Source organism: Fragaria vesca, unplaced genomic scaffold, assembly GCF_000184155.1.
Source record: "Fragaria vesca subsp. vesca unplaced genomic scaffold, FraVesHawaii_1.0 scf0513160_u, whole genome shotgun sequence".
Taxonomy (NCBI): Eukaryota; Viridiplantae; Streptophyta; class Magnoliopsida; order Rosales; family Rosaceae; genus Fragaria; species Fragaria vesca.
Window position 1 is genome coordinate 713,408 of NW_004443448.1, and position 14,196 is coordinate 727,603.

Genomic DNA, 14,196 nt, shown 5'->3' on the forward strand with positions numbered 1-14,196 from the left:
GTAGCAACAAGTGCTTATCGGATACGAGAGGTTCAGGTAATGTTGGTACTAATTAAGCTAAAGAGCATTGAGTGGATATGGGAAACTCTGGTTTGAGAAAATAGTGGAAAAACTTGATGACAATGAACCCCGTTGAATCGAACAACTCGGAGTTGACGTTTGGTGAAAGAGGACCTTGCCATTTTGGGTGTTACCAAGCATGAATCTTTCCCTTCCTCTCCATGCCTGCAAAATTACCCAAGTGGCCTCTGGTTGGTTCAGAGAAAACCAAGTTATGGGAGTAACACAGAACTGCCTTTGTGGTATTTGAGACTGTACAGCTCACATGCAACTCCTAAAAACGGGCACAATTTCTTTACTAGTGCAAGAAAAAAAATTACAGAACATTGACTTGTTTTGCTATTTTTGGCCTTGTTTCATCCCCATGAAACTTATAAAACTGACCCTTATGCTCTCTGCCTACAACCATTTCCCCCGTTCTTGAATTTTGTTCTGGTCTGATTTTGAGAGCTAGCAAAATGGTTGCGGAGAGTTTGTCAGATGCTGAGCTTGCAAGACAGAAGGAGATCGACGATTGGCTACCTATCACTTCTGCGAGGAATGCGAAATGGTGGTACTCCGCTTTCCACAATGTCACTGCCATGGTTGGGGCTGGTGTCCTTAGTCTTCCTTATGCTATTTCAGAGCTAGGATGGTATATATACATCGTCCTTGTCACTACTATATATTATGAAACTGATGTATCTGTTGAAACGTTTAGCATAATCAAGTGAGTCCTTCCTTTCTGTATTAATTCATTACAGGGGTCCTGGTATTGCTATCCTTATTCTGTCATGGATCATCACCCTATACACACTATGGCAAATGGTTGAGATGCATGAAATGGTGCCTGGCAAGCGATTCGATAGGTACCACGAGCTGGGACAACAAGCCTTTGGGCCGAAACTAGGGCTTTGGATTGTGGTGCCACAACAGGTTATTGTTGAGGTTGGTGTTTGCATAGTCTATATGGTGACAGGAGGAAAATCATTGAAGAAAGTCCATAATGTGCTTTGTCCTAGCTGCAAAGATATCAAGACCTCATACTGGATTATGATTTTCGCTTCTTCTCACTTTGTGCTCTCCCATCTCCCCAACTTCAACTCCATGTCTGGTATCTCACTCGCCGCAGCAATCATGTCCTTGAGGTAAACAAAAATCATGTATCAGTTGCACATATGGAAGCTTAAGATATTATTGGTTTGACAATGTGTTCTTGAACTCTTGTTTATAGTTACTCGACTATTGCATGGGCAACTGCATTAAACAAGGGGGTCGTACCAAACGTGGACTACAGCTACAAAGCCACAACTAAGGCTGGAACTGTGTTCAACTTCTTTAGTGGGTTGGGTGACATAGCATTTGCCTATGCTGGTCACAATGTCGTTCTGGAGATCCAAGCAACCATTCCTTCGACGCCGGAGAAGCCTTCCAAGGGTCCTATGTGGAAAGGAGTGGTTGTGGCATACATAGTCGTGGCTCTATGTTACTTCCCTGTTGCTATTGTTGGGTATTATGTCTATGGAAACACCGTTGAAGACAACATCCTAATCTCGCTAGAGAAACCTGCCTGGCTAATTGCAGCTGCTAACTTGTTTGTTGTGGTTCATGTCATTGGAAGCTATCAGGTATTTGCAATGGGGGTGTTTGACATGCTTGAAACCTTTTTGGTCCTCAAAATGAAATTCAGACCCAGCTTCCTTCTGCGCTTTGTTACTCGAACTACATATGTTGGTACGTCGACTTTTCTTGCGTTTTCAATTTATTCTGACCAAGTTTTATTTGAATGCTGATTCTATACTCTTACATTGGCAGCAATTACTATGTTCATTGGCATAGCAATCCCTTTCTTCGGTGGCCTTCTCGGATTTTTTGGGGGATTTGCTTTCGCCCCAACAACATACTTTGTAAGCATACTTCTGCTCTTATATCTTTGTGTTCTCTATTGCGTATGCATTTAAAAATCAAACTAGCTAAATTTTTCCTTAATCTTGTTATGTGAAGCTTCCCTGCATCATGTGGCTTGCCATCTACAAACCGAAAATATTCAGTCTATCTTGGTGTACAAACTGGGTAAGTTGTGTTGTTCATGCCTCCGGGTAAGTTGTCTTCCATGTTCTTTATGCTTCTTACTCGTCTATTCACTTGTTTTTCTCATTCATTTCAGTTCTGTATCATTGTTGGCGTTACTCTGATGCTTCTAGCTCCCATTGGTGCACTAAGGGGCATCATTCTCCAAGCGAAAACCTACAAGTTCTTCTCTTAATCTACTGCAGCCTGCAACGAGCAATGTTTACACTGCAAAAACGGATGATTATAACCATCATAAATAAACAACCTTGTCACTATATCGTACGCGTCTCTGTTCATGGTTTGGCTGACTATTCAAGTTTGATATCTTTTGGAACATTCAAGGCTTGACAAGGCATCTCCCATTACGATTAGGAAAATAACTATGGAAACATTGCTTTCATCATTCTACAATTAGGTATTATTTCAGGATGGGAATAAGTAATAGTGCTCTAATTTGTACATGGGCACCAGAAGTTAGTGGTTAGTTGTCCAGGTTTCATTGTATAACCATCATATGTTGCTGAACTTAATTTTAAGAATTAATTTGATTTAAGTCCAATATTCATCCCCTTATATTAAATGCAAAAACTTGGTCTTCAACACCGACATCAACCGCCGATTCGAAGCTCCCCCGGTCCAGGCCTCACCTTGCCCAAACAACGGCCTTACCAAAAAGGAGGACAGCGCTGCCTACTGAAGTACTGAACCCTATTGTTCGACTTCTGAAGTCTCTCTGAAATTGTCGGAGTTACTTCACCTTACATGATCTTAAAACTTTCCCGATGAGTATTAATTTGCTCATCTTCTAAATCTAATGCAGTATAGGGAGCAAAATATAGACCCGAGAATGAATTGACCAATAATTAATCCGTTTGCCTCTTCCAAATGAATCTATACATAACTTGTTGACGTGATCGATCAATATTTATAAATTGATGTGTGTCGATTAAAATTGCAAATAGACCTTAAGAAGAAAAGAAAAACAAAGTATTTAGTAACTATAACCTATGCGTAGAAGTGAGTTTGATACTAAATTTTGATAAGTTCACGTCTAAAATCATTTTAAAACAAATGAAGTGACCTAAATCCTTATAGTCTCATCTTTCCTATGTGAGTGTATATTTCCTAACAAATTTTATAATTACCAACATAAGAAAAAAAAAAATCATAGATTTATCCAGTACTATTTGGTCTAGTGACATCAGTCTTCCCTCGGTAAGTGGGAGGTCGTGAGTCGACTTGTTATAGCATTTTAAGAAAAAAAAAAAAAGGAAAATGCCCATTTAGTACTAATTCAAACCCCTTATTTCTTATTCCAATGATAATTTTTTGCATTAGCCCATTCCAATATAAGGTAACCCTTGTTATGCCCAAATGTACAAATCTTTATGCCTAAATGCACAAATCTTTACTAAAATCTTAACAAACCATATTATTTTAAGACTATTTTGCCCCCACCTCTTCAACATGAAAAGATTTGGCCGGAACCTCGGACTCCGGTCACCGGATTTTCCCCGACCGCCGGATTCCGGTCACCGGATTTTTCCCTGTAACCAGTTACTGACCCCCAATAACCAGTTACTGACCAGTTAATGACCCATAATAACCAGTTACTAACCCCCAGTAACTAGTTATTGATTAATTACTGACACCCAGTAACCAGTTACTGACCAATTACTGACCCCCAGTAACCAGTTATTGACCCTTAATAATCGTGTTATTAACCTCTAATAATCAGTTATTGACCCCCAATAATCAACTTAATCGAGTTACAGACCCCCAATAATCGATTACTGACAGTCAATAATCGATTATTGACCCCAATATTAAAAGAGTACACCTCCCGAGATAAATGGCAAGCTGTCTGTGCACTTTGTCACTTGCTATTTCATCTAGCACCCTACAATTAGTTGATATCAAATACCACAACAAGTATCTATGTTTAATGAAGAAAGCTCATTTCGGCAATGAACTCAGCAATTTCAAACCTAAGAGTTTCTCAATACCACAGCAACCAAACACAGAATAATTGAAAATAGAATATCACATTGACTAACCCAATCGGATTGAGAGCGACACTGGCGGCACGGTCTACAAGGTGATTCACAAGCCGACGGGGCGGGTCTACGCGCTGAAAGTGATATACGGCACGCATGATGAGTCGGCGCGGCACCAGATCTGCCGCGAGATCGAAATCCTCCGCGTGGTCTGGTGGTCGAAGAGGACGTCGGAGTGGAGGAGGCCGGGGCAGCAGACTGCGAGCTTGTGGAGGAAGGACAAGGCGGCGGCGGGATTGTCGGCGGAGACAAGGGAGGGAGAGAGAGAGTTGAGCTCCGATCTAGAGTTGGAGAGAGAGAGAGAGAGAGAGAGAGAGAGAGAGAGAGAGAGAGAGAGAGAGAGAGAGAGAGAGAGAGAGAGAGAGAGAGAGAGAGAGAGAGAGAGAGAGAGAGAGAGAGAGGTTTGGAGGAGGCTGGATTCGAATGAGGAGGATGAGATCGAGGTGGGTCGGTCAGTCGCCGGCGTCGGTTGGCGGTTTTGGGTTTCTGGTGGAGTAACTCGGTTAGAGAGAGAGAGAGTTTGTTTCAGATCAAGACGGAGAGAGTAATGGTGATGCGAGGGTAATATAGTCAATTTCATGAAATTTGTTTAAATAGGCTATTGGAAACAATTTTTATTGAAATGGACTCTTATTATAGTGTTTTTGTGCAAATAGATATTTTCTCATGAAAAAAATCATAGATTTACGACATGTCATATGTTGTGGATCACCCCTGTAGTGAAAAGGGTATTGTAGTAATTGCCGATAGTTATCTCCCGCTAAAAGCTTCGCATTTCCCGCCAAAACACTCTGCAACCCCCAAATTGGCGGTTCATAAAACCCTAAGAGAGAGAAACAGAGCCACATCCCTCAATGGAAGACCAAATCAAAGCCGAATTCATCAAGAGCGACTTCACCCTCGACCAAGAAGACGAAATCCTCAAGAAATGTAACATCTTTTTCTCCTTTTCTGCTTTTTCAATTCTTCACTGAAAACCCTAATTCCACAGCTCAATGAAATTTCGATGCTTTCCTCAAATTAGGTCTCACTTTCTGCATCAATTACAAGCTCACGCCTTCGGATCTCGTTTCAAGCTGGGAAATTTACTACCTCAACAGGTCAACTTTTCCTCATCCCACTTTTATTCTTTCAGTCTTCGCTGAAATTCCCAATATGTGTTTTTGGGTTTTGACCAATTGAATTGAAATGGGTTTGATTTTGGGTTTGTGTGAAGAACCTGACCTTAATTTTGAACTTGTTTTCTTGCATTTCATTGACCAGTATTAGAGCAAGGGAAATTGGGTTTTTATATATGTATGCTTGTGTTGCAATATACTGCAGGCAGTTAAATGAGCCGGTGGTTCGAGATGTCGAAATGGAAGGGTTCTTGCAGCATTTGCAGAATGAGCAGAAAGAAGCTATTAATAGTAAGGAGGAACCGGGTCTGCATATCTACTCAAGTAATGATGTGGACATGTAAGTATAGTGTATGATTTTGCTGTGTTTATGTATGTAGGAGTTGTGGATTTGTGTGTGTTTGGTTATTACTTGGAACGATACAAAGAGGAGGTGTATTCATTGAGTTTGAACCTTCAGATGAGGGATTAAAGATCTAGACTAGAGCAATATAGGATTATGAACAGTTAAAAGATACGGTGAAGGTGGTTTAGCAATAACTATATGCTTTTGGATATCGGATTATCATGACTTGTATCGTTAGTTATCAGACTGATATCGTATAAGTGATGGAAAACCTTGTGCAGGATTTTGAATGGTGAAGATGTAGATATAGAGGAAACAGTTCTTCACACTCCAATATCCAAATCCCAGAACCGTTATTCAGATTCATTCGACTCAACACCACAAACAAATGGGAACGTTCCTTCTTCTGGAAAACCAACAAAGCTTATAACCCCCTTTGGTAGGCGAACTGACAAGTTTGTTGTGAAATTTAGCATCGAGAATATGCCAAATACAGAGAATGTGAAGAAGGAAGATGAAAATGAGAATCAAGATGATGATGACATTATCAGGAGGGTTAAGCCTGGGAAGAGGTGTTCTTTAGTAGTCCATGGTTCAGGTCCTGAAATAGACTGTAGATTCATGTATGATAGGATTGCAGATAGGGTGAGTGAAACTTATTAAAGTATGTTGATTTCACTTTCACATAAGTGCTTCACTAACTTTAACTTTTGTTGGCTTAGTTTAATGCACTGGAAAACCGAATATTAAAGCATGCAACTGAACTAGTTTCGTCCGGGCAGTATGAGGAACCAGTGGACCCAACAGTTTCTTCTGAGGTAAAGTAATCCCTCTCACTCTCTCTCAACTTAAAAGTGGCAGGAAGAAAATCAGCCAAAGCTGGTTATGATTCAATTTGATATCCAATCTTCACATGGTTACTTATTTGCTTGTAAGAGTATGTTTCAGAAAAGTATATTTACTGTTGGGATGATCTGTTGTGACGGAGAAGGGCATCTGAACGAGAAGTCCACCTTGTTGCAAAGCAGGTAGAAACTTGTGGAATTAATTTAAAGTTCTTCATGTGCAATTGATTTTACGAACAGGATATCTGGAAACCATTCTTCCTGGTCGCCTGATCCGATAAGACTCATAACGTTCATGATTATTAGAAATTATGGTCTTAGGATCTTAGCCATCTTGTATGCAACATTTAGTCCACTGCACACCTATCTGGGTTCCACAACAATTCTGTCAGCTGAAACAAAGCCTATGATGCATGTTTTACCCTGTTGGAGCAGGCTATTTAAATGCAAGGCACATTGTCCTACTTTTGGCATCTGTAGATTAGTGAGACTGTTTATTAATCTGTTTTTTTTTCTATAAATATATTTTATTTATTATTCATTTGATTATTTTAGTGCCGAACATTCTGGTGGCCAACGTGTACGTGTAGAGTTACACAATGTGAGCCAGTATTCAATCTTTCCAGGCCAGGTATTAGAACAACAGAAGTAAACTGTGTCTCTCATTTCAGATGTTGAATTGAACAACATTGTTTAAAATCTAACATGCATAGATTAAATACCTGCAGGTAGTAGGTATCGCTGGGCATAATCCTAGTGGGCATTGCTTCATTGCTTCCAAAATGATTGATTCAATCCCTTTATCTGCTGCTGCTGATGAAGACTTGCATCCCGCCAAAAAGCCAGCTTTGGATCCGGAGAGTTTGTCAATTGGTCTGGCCATTCCACAACCAGAGCTATCAGTGGTATGTATACTTGTAGTCTGTGTCAATATGTGAGACAACTAGTTTCTTTATCAGTCATTGATAATGTTTTACTGTTTTCACTAAACCATAACGTGTTCTCCACTGCATTCTGAGTTTCTGACCTCACTTGAAACATGATGTTCGAATATGATTCTTTTAAGAATCTAAGAGTAGACTCTCTAGTGATGGTATAATACAATGTAGACATTTAGAAATAAGGAAGCTGAGCTGCAACAGTCAACAATTTGTTAGTTGTAGGCTTTTAGGACGGACATGAAAGACTAGAAGATAATAGAGTGTATTGCTTTCCAACTGGAGAGCAATTTGTCATTAAGTGAAGAGGTAGAGAGGGGTTTAGGTTGCTAACCCAATCCAAGCAAAGGCAGCAAATATCCCAGGCAGCTGGAAACAAACAGAAAATATTACTTGGTGCTTGCTCAAATTTAGGTATTATGTATGTGCTGATATTCACAGAGTTTGAATATGTGCTGATATGTGCTCAATATGTGAAATATTGAACTTCTGCAGTTCTGTGCAAATCTTTTGATCTGTATTGGTGACCCATACTTTCTGTATTGAAAACAGATCATTGCATCAGGTCCTTTTACCACGATTGACAACTTACTGTTTGAACCTCTGAAAGAGCTGCTAGCATATGCAAACAGAAAGCTCCCTCAGTTGCTTATATTGGTAGAGTGCCTACGTTTATGCAACTGAATTTCTCTCAAAAGGATTTCAGTACATCATACTATGATGTTGACATATTCATGTCTTTTCTCAGCTAGGACCATTTATTGATTCAGAACATCCAGAAATTAAGAAAGGCAATGTTGACAGGACCTTTGATGACATATTCCAATTTGAAATTTTAAGAAGGGTATGTACTTTCAAAGTTTTGTAGTTGTTAACAAGAACTGTCAACATCTGTTTAGCCTTCATGCCTTTTTTCCTTTTATCTCTGAGCAGTTGCAAGATTACGCAGAATACATGGGTTCACATGCACGTGTCGTTCTTGTACCATCTGTACGTGATGCTAACCATGACTTTGTTTTTCCTCAGGTAATGTTACTTTTCGATCAAATACATGCAGTATATATCTGCTTACAATTCATCGAAATGCTTAAAGAACTATAATATCAATATATAATGTAATCTTTGTGTGGTCTTGCAGCCTCCCTTTGATATTCATCCTCCAGATCTCAAACATCAGGTACATCATTTGGTAGATTTTGAGCAATGTATATTTCAAACTACTTGGAAATTCCTTATTAAGTTTCATTTTCTGGATTTGTGCTTACAAGTTATACATGGTCTTACTCAGATAACCAGTCTCACAAATCCAGGAATGTTAGAGGCAAATCAGGTAACACACAATAGCGCTTGCTATGATTATGAGAATAACTCTGTAACTTGTTCCCAAATAGTGTTAATGTCAAGCCCAAAAGTTTTTGTTCCAAAATCATATGAAGTTTAAATTTTTTGATTTAAATCATAAGATTCATTTGGTCATTATAAGACAATGATCTCAAAGAAGTTAACGAACCAAAATTGACTTTTGAACTTAGTATGCCTGTTGTGTATTTGTTCATTGTAGTGCATGCCTTCCTTTCTTAGCTTTCAAAATGTCATTCAAACTGTTGGTTTCTTACAAGTTATACATCATTGGTATGATAAAACAAAACTTCAGCAGTTAAACAATCAAGACTTCCTGAGGTCGTGCAACAAAAACAGCATTGAAACAGTTCATTTTCACACATTGAGTACCTTTACATATGAGCAAAATGAAATAAGATGTTGCTCCATGTTGCTGATAAGATGACTGTATATGAGATTAATTGGCAATATAATGATCTTCAGTTGACAAGTTTTGTATTTCGCATTTCCAACGCTAATCTATCTTTGTATGCTTTGGTTACAATTTGAAGAATCTGAAGCATAGGTTAGCATAGAAAAAATTGCATAGGTAAGCATAGAAAAAATTTCATACTCAACTTCTGGTTTCAGGTCAAGATAGGTTGCTGCTCTGTGGATATTCTTAAACATCTTAGCGGAGAGGAGACCTCACGTTTTCCAAAGGATGGAACATCCCGTGATCGCATGAGTAGACTTGCAAACCATATACTCGGCCAACGCAGGCATGTTTCTAATAATTTATAAGAGCTTGTTCAATTGATGTTAGCAAAAGTCCATATGCTGAGAAGGTTTACAATCTTAAGCTCTGAAACTTATTTTGTAATTTTTTGGAACAGCTTTTATCCTTTATATCCACCAGCAGAAAGTGTTCCATTGGATTTTTCACTTGCTCCAGAAGCTCTAAACATCTCATTGATCCCAGACATTCTCATCCTACCCTCTGACTTGAAGTATTTTGTAAAGGTAATTGTTTATACCATTTTCAATGTCAAAGGAAGTCACGGACAGCACAGAATGATGACACTATAGTGACCCTGATGAAATTAATTAAACCACCTCCATGATCCTCTCACTAAATACTAGGCTATTATGTAGAATCTTTTAAAACCAATGATTTGCTGAACGTCCTCAAGAAAAGTTAACAGAAAGTTCACTTTTGATTCAGGTGCTCTCCCTTGGTGAAGGAGAACCGCCAGTTAAATGCATCTGTGTCAATCCTGGAAGACTCTCAAAGGGAGAAGGAGGAGGTACTTTTGTAGAGCTTAACTATTATGGTAGCCCTGACACATCCAATGCTTCCATTATAGGCATATAAACCTTGTATTTGTTTAGCTAGCTTGTGTAGATTAGAACATTGTAGGTAATTTGTATCAAAAAAAAACATTGTAGGTAAGTTATAGTGTAAGTTACATCTTTAAATTTTGGTGATGCATCTTTCATGAGTTCTTTCCTTTAGTTGAACAAGTCAACCTCCTAATTTACCAGCTATTTGAAGTTTTGAACCATGTAAACGCTTTTGCCAATGAAAATTTCATCAGGAAAGTCATATTTGATCAGTAGTATAGTTTTTCTTTGGGCGAGTGAAATTTGCATTCCTTGTGTATGGAAATATCTAATTTACCCTCAGCATTCTTTATTAACTTTTGTTAATTTACCCTCAGATATCAGAACATGTTACTTATTTCCATATGTGAAGCCTAACGGTCACATAAACTCCACGTCATACTAAATAATTGTTCACAGGGCGTATTGAGATAATCAATATCAATTTCTAACAAATTAAGAGCCTTCTAGTTCAAAATCTCTGCTTATGGTTTCGTGTCGTCGACCTCATCTAATTCTCTATCACTTATTCACAATTGTTCATGCTCCACGGCCTCCACCCCATTTTTATGGGGATGTGACAGGGAGGGTATCTGAAGGAAGAAGACTCCGCTTTTGGCTAGTTTTTTTTTATACGAAAGTAAATCAAATACAATACATTACAGTCAGTTACCTCTCAGACAACCAGTTCTTAAATTATCAAATTGAATATATCGGGTGACTTTTCTCGGAAGGTCGTTTTCCCATACTCTTTCTTCTGTGGTTTGGTGGCATGTGTTTGCAATTGCATCTGCCGTAAAGTTTGTTTCTCTATAAATGTTTTTAAAGGAGATGGTGTTGAAACCTTATGCAATTTTCTTGATGTCTTGGACAATTTGCTGAATCCTCTAAGGTGGACTGATCTTCTCATTACCTGCATCAATTACCATTTTTGAATCCTCGCTTTTGGCTAGTTGAAGAAGAAATACTACCATTGGGTGTTTTGATGTATGATTTGTCTCATTCATTGAGGAAGATCCAGCGTCTTATTGGAAGGATGGGAATTGCACCGGTGGATTGCCAACTGAAGTTTCATTCCATGAATGTTGAAGTGAAAAGGAGGATGAGAAACGATTTTTCAATCGTTTGTAGAATCAGATGGTCTTGTGCTGCCCTCACATTGAACAATCTTGATGAGCAGTAAGAGAGTAAACCAGATGCAATTAGGGATGGGGTAATTAAACAATCTTTTATTATAGCTAGCTTTGCGACTATATTCTCTTTGTAATTAACATATGTGATTGTGAATGTGCTCAACAAATAAAGCGATACAGATCATACACATCATAAAGATTTTTGTCTTTGAAGTTGATCTTGTTTTGGCCACGATCCCCAACAGAGGTAGAGAGATAACTTAGCATATTCAAAAGTAAGAAAGGGTGTGGGGCGTGCCACCGCGCGGACACGGAATGTGAGATGCGTTAGTATGTAGACTTCTAATCAAACGATAAGGCTTCGGTGCCATCTCGCGGACAAGGGATTACAAGAAAATCCTCCTATTCGTTTGCGATTGATACTCACAGTTATAGTGAGCAGAGCAATTAATCGAGAACAATAAACAAAGGCAAGACCAAACGGGCTCTATAAGGCTAAGGTGAAATAACGCTTTAGTGTCTGGGTTTCGAGTAGCTCAAAGGTTTGTAGTTGTTTATATGAGATGATTGTGTGTTGGATTGATCCTCGAACCCTCCTTATATAGGGGTTCGTAATTAACTAATAAGGATGCAATCCCACAACCTAAGTAGGATTCTGCTACCAAAGTTACATAAGGATTCGTTTTGCTTGCGAACTAAGCAACTAGGTGACCCGTGTCCAATTGCATAGGTAGACTTCGCTTAGGTCACATGTACTGACCCTTCGCTTATCGAAAACTTCAAAGTCTCCAACGCGGACTCGAACACTTAAAACTTTCTTATCCTGCGAGGTGTTACAGTCCACGTAGGAACCCACCTCGCGTGTCTCCAAAGCTCGCGCCTTTAACATGGTTTATTTTTAGGGCCACAGGTACTGGCCCAAATGCTATCCGAGACTGTATTAGTTTAGTCTTGGACCAAAATATCAACTGGGCTCAAATAGATCTAAACACACCTATGCCCAGAGCTACAATTCAAAACTCCAGTCATCGAGGCCTCTGAATCAAAATGTTAACACAGATGTAGACTATATGAAAAATCAAGAGCTTAATTTAGGTCACGCTGAGACAAAGAATGGACTATGTTCGGATGCCACGTGTCAAGAAGATAGTGGTCAATAGGTTAAGTCTGTTAGAGCATGGTATCAGAGCCATGGAAGTTCATTTCTAGCTGATTTTCTTCTCCGATCCCTCAGTCCATAATTTCTTCTTCGATCTCTCATTTTCTTCAAATCTATCAAATTCAACACTTTGGCATGAGGAGAAGGAGGATGAGGTCCTCATTGTCAAACTGAAATGGAACAGACTGAAGGAGGCCATAGCAGAGAGTAGGAATGAAAATGATGGTCTAGGTTATGGGGTTTTCTCTTGAGGTCTGGGGTGGGTAGATCAGATTCTCTCCTTGGCTATTTTTATCCTCGTTTATCTTTAACTTTTAATTCCAGCCGTCGTTTAAAAATCCAATGGTCACGACTCTTAGACATCAACATCTAGTTATTACTGCCCTGAACTTTGTTAACGACGTCTTTTATTCTTTTTATGGACTTTTTTTTTTTTTTTTCTTGAAGTGACTTTTTTTTTTATCCTTATTGGATAATCCAATTGTATAAGTATATATAAACAATTGAGGGGTATAACAATGAAAAAGAGTGGAGCTTCCCCATTCAACCAAAGACCATATATAAGTGGGGACTGCACACTGCTTGTCAGTAATTATTACGCCTTAGGACATACATGGCATAAATTTGTCATACTATGAGATACCCTACAACTCTAGTTAATTTTCTGCCACGCGTTAGAAGTTGAGGTTAATGTTAGATAATAGTAATTAAAAAACTACTATTATGCCAAAATAGTAGGATTTAGCTAAGGATTTAGTGGGAGTGCTTCTTAAGATCACTTCCAGATCCTAAATGATGAAAAAAAATTACAATGATGAATCTCGCAAATTTCTGGCTTTTATGATGCATGATCATCAACCGTGTTCTTCTAATGCATTGTTCATCTTCATCTAGAGATTTGCGAGATTTATCATTGCAGATTTTTTTTCATTGTTTGGGATCTGGAAGTGATCTTAAGAAGCACTCACACTAAATCCTTAGCAAAATCCTACTATTTTGGCTTAAAAGTAGTTTTATAATTTCCTATTATCTAACATTAATCTCAATTTCTAATGCGTGGCAGAAAGTTAACTAGAGTTGTAGGGTATCTCAGAGTAAGACAAATTTCTGCCATGTATGTCCTAAGGCGTAATAACTACTGACGGATAGTGTGCAGTCCCCGCTTATATATGGTCTCTAGTCTTTGGTTGAACGGGGAAGCTCTACTCATTTTCACTATTATACCCCTCAACTGTATATATATACTTCTACAATTGGATTATCCAATAAAGATAAAAAAGTCACATCAGAAAAAAAATCCATTAAAAGAATAAAAGACGTCGTTAACGAAGTTCATGGCAGTAATAATTAGATGCTGATGTGTAAGAGTCGTGACCATTGGATTTTGAATTGGCAGTTGGAATTAAAAGTAAATGATAAACAAGGATAAAAATAGCCAAGGAGAGAATCTAATCTGCCCACCCCAGACCTCATATAAAGTTAGGTCCCTAGCTTTCGTCTCACTTCAAGACAAAACCCCGGCCCATAACCTAGCAAACCACCATTTTCATTCATACTCTTTGCTATAGCCTCCTTCAGTCTGTTCCATTTTCAATTTGACGATGAGGAAGAGCTCCTCCTCCTCCTCCTCATGCCATTGTCGCTGGCCTAGAATACCAACTATTTGGTCCAGCTCCACCATTGTTCACCTTCCACATTTCTTTTCCACAACAAATACCCCATGCACCGCCGCTGCAGATGGTTCGGTGGCGAGCTTAGTGCCGACTCAGTTCCAGTTCCTGGTCA

General features: G+C 38.8%; 2 protein-coding genes across 2 annotated transcripts; both read left to right on the forward strand.

The window, feature by feature from the left end:
* Positions 1-518: 518 nt before the first annotated feature.
* On the forward strand, positions 519-2,305 carry LOC101294819 (lysine histidine transporter 1-like). Its single transcript, XM_004310142.1, has 6 exons — positions 519-694; positions 804-1,187; positions 1,274-1,773; positions 1,855-1,946; positions 2,044-2,112; positions 2,207-2,305. Exons 1-6 carry the CDS (start codon positions 519-521, stop codon positions 2,303-2,305), a joined length of 1,320 nt encoding a protein of 439 aa, XP_004310190.1.
* Positions 2,306-5,023: 2,718 nt separating this feature from the next.
* Positions 5,024-10,111, forward strand: LOC101297692 (DNA polymerase alpha subunit B-like). Its single transcript, XM_004309996.1, has 16 exons — positions 5,024-5,099; positions 5,194-5,269; positions 5,493-5,627; positions 5,915-6,278; positions 6,356-6,451; positions 6,582-6,661; positions 7,034-7,109; positions 7,207-7,383; positions 7,969-8,073; positions 8,165-8,260; positions 8,350-8,442; positions 8,555-8,593; positions 8,705-8,746; positions 9,388-9,518; positions 9,633-9,759; positions 9,962-10,111. Exons 1-16 carry the CDS (start codon positions 5,024-5,026, stop codon positions 10,109-10,111), a joined length of 1,863 nt encoding a protein of 620 aa, XP_004310044.1.
* The last annotated feature ends 4,085 nt before the right edge of the window (positions 10,112-14,196 follow it).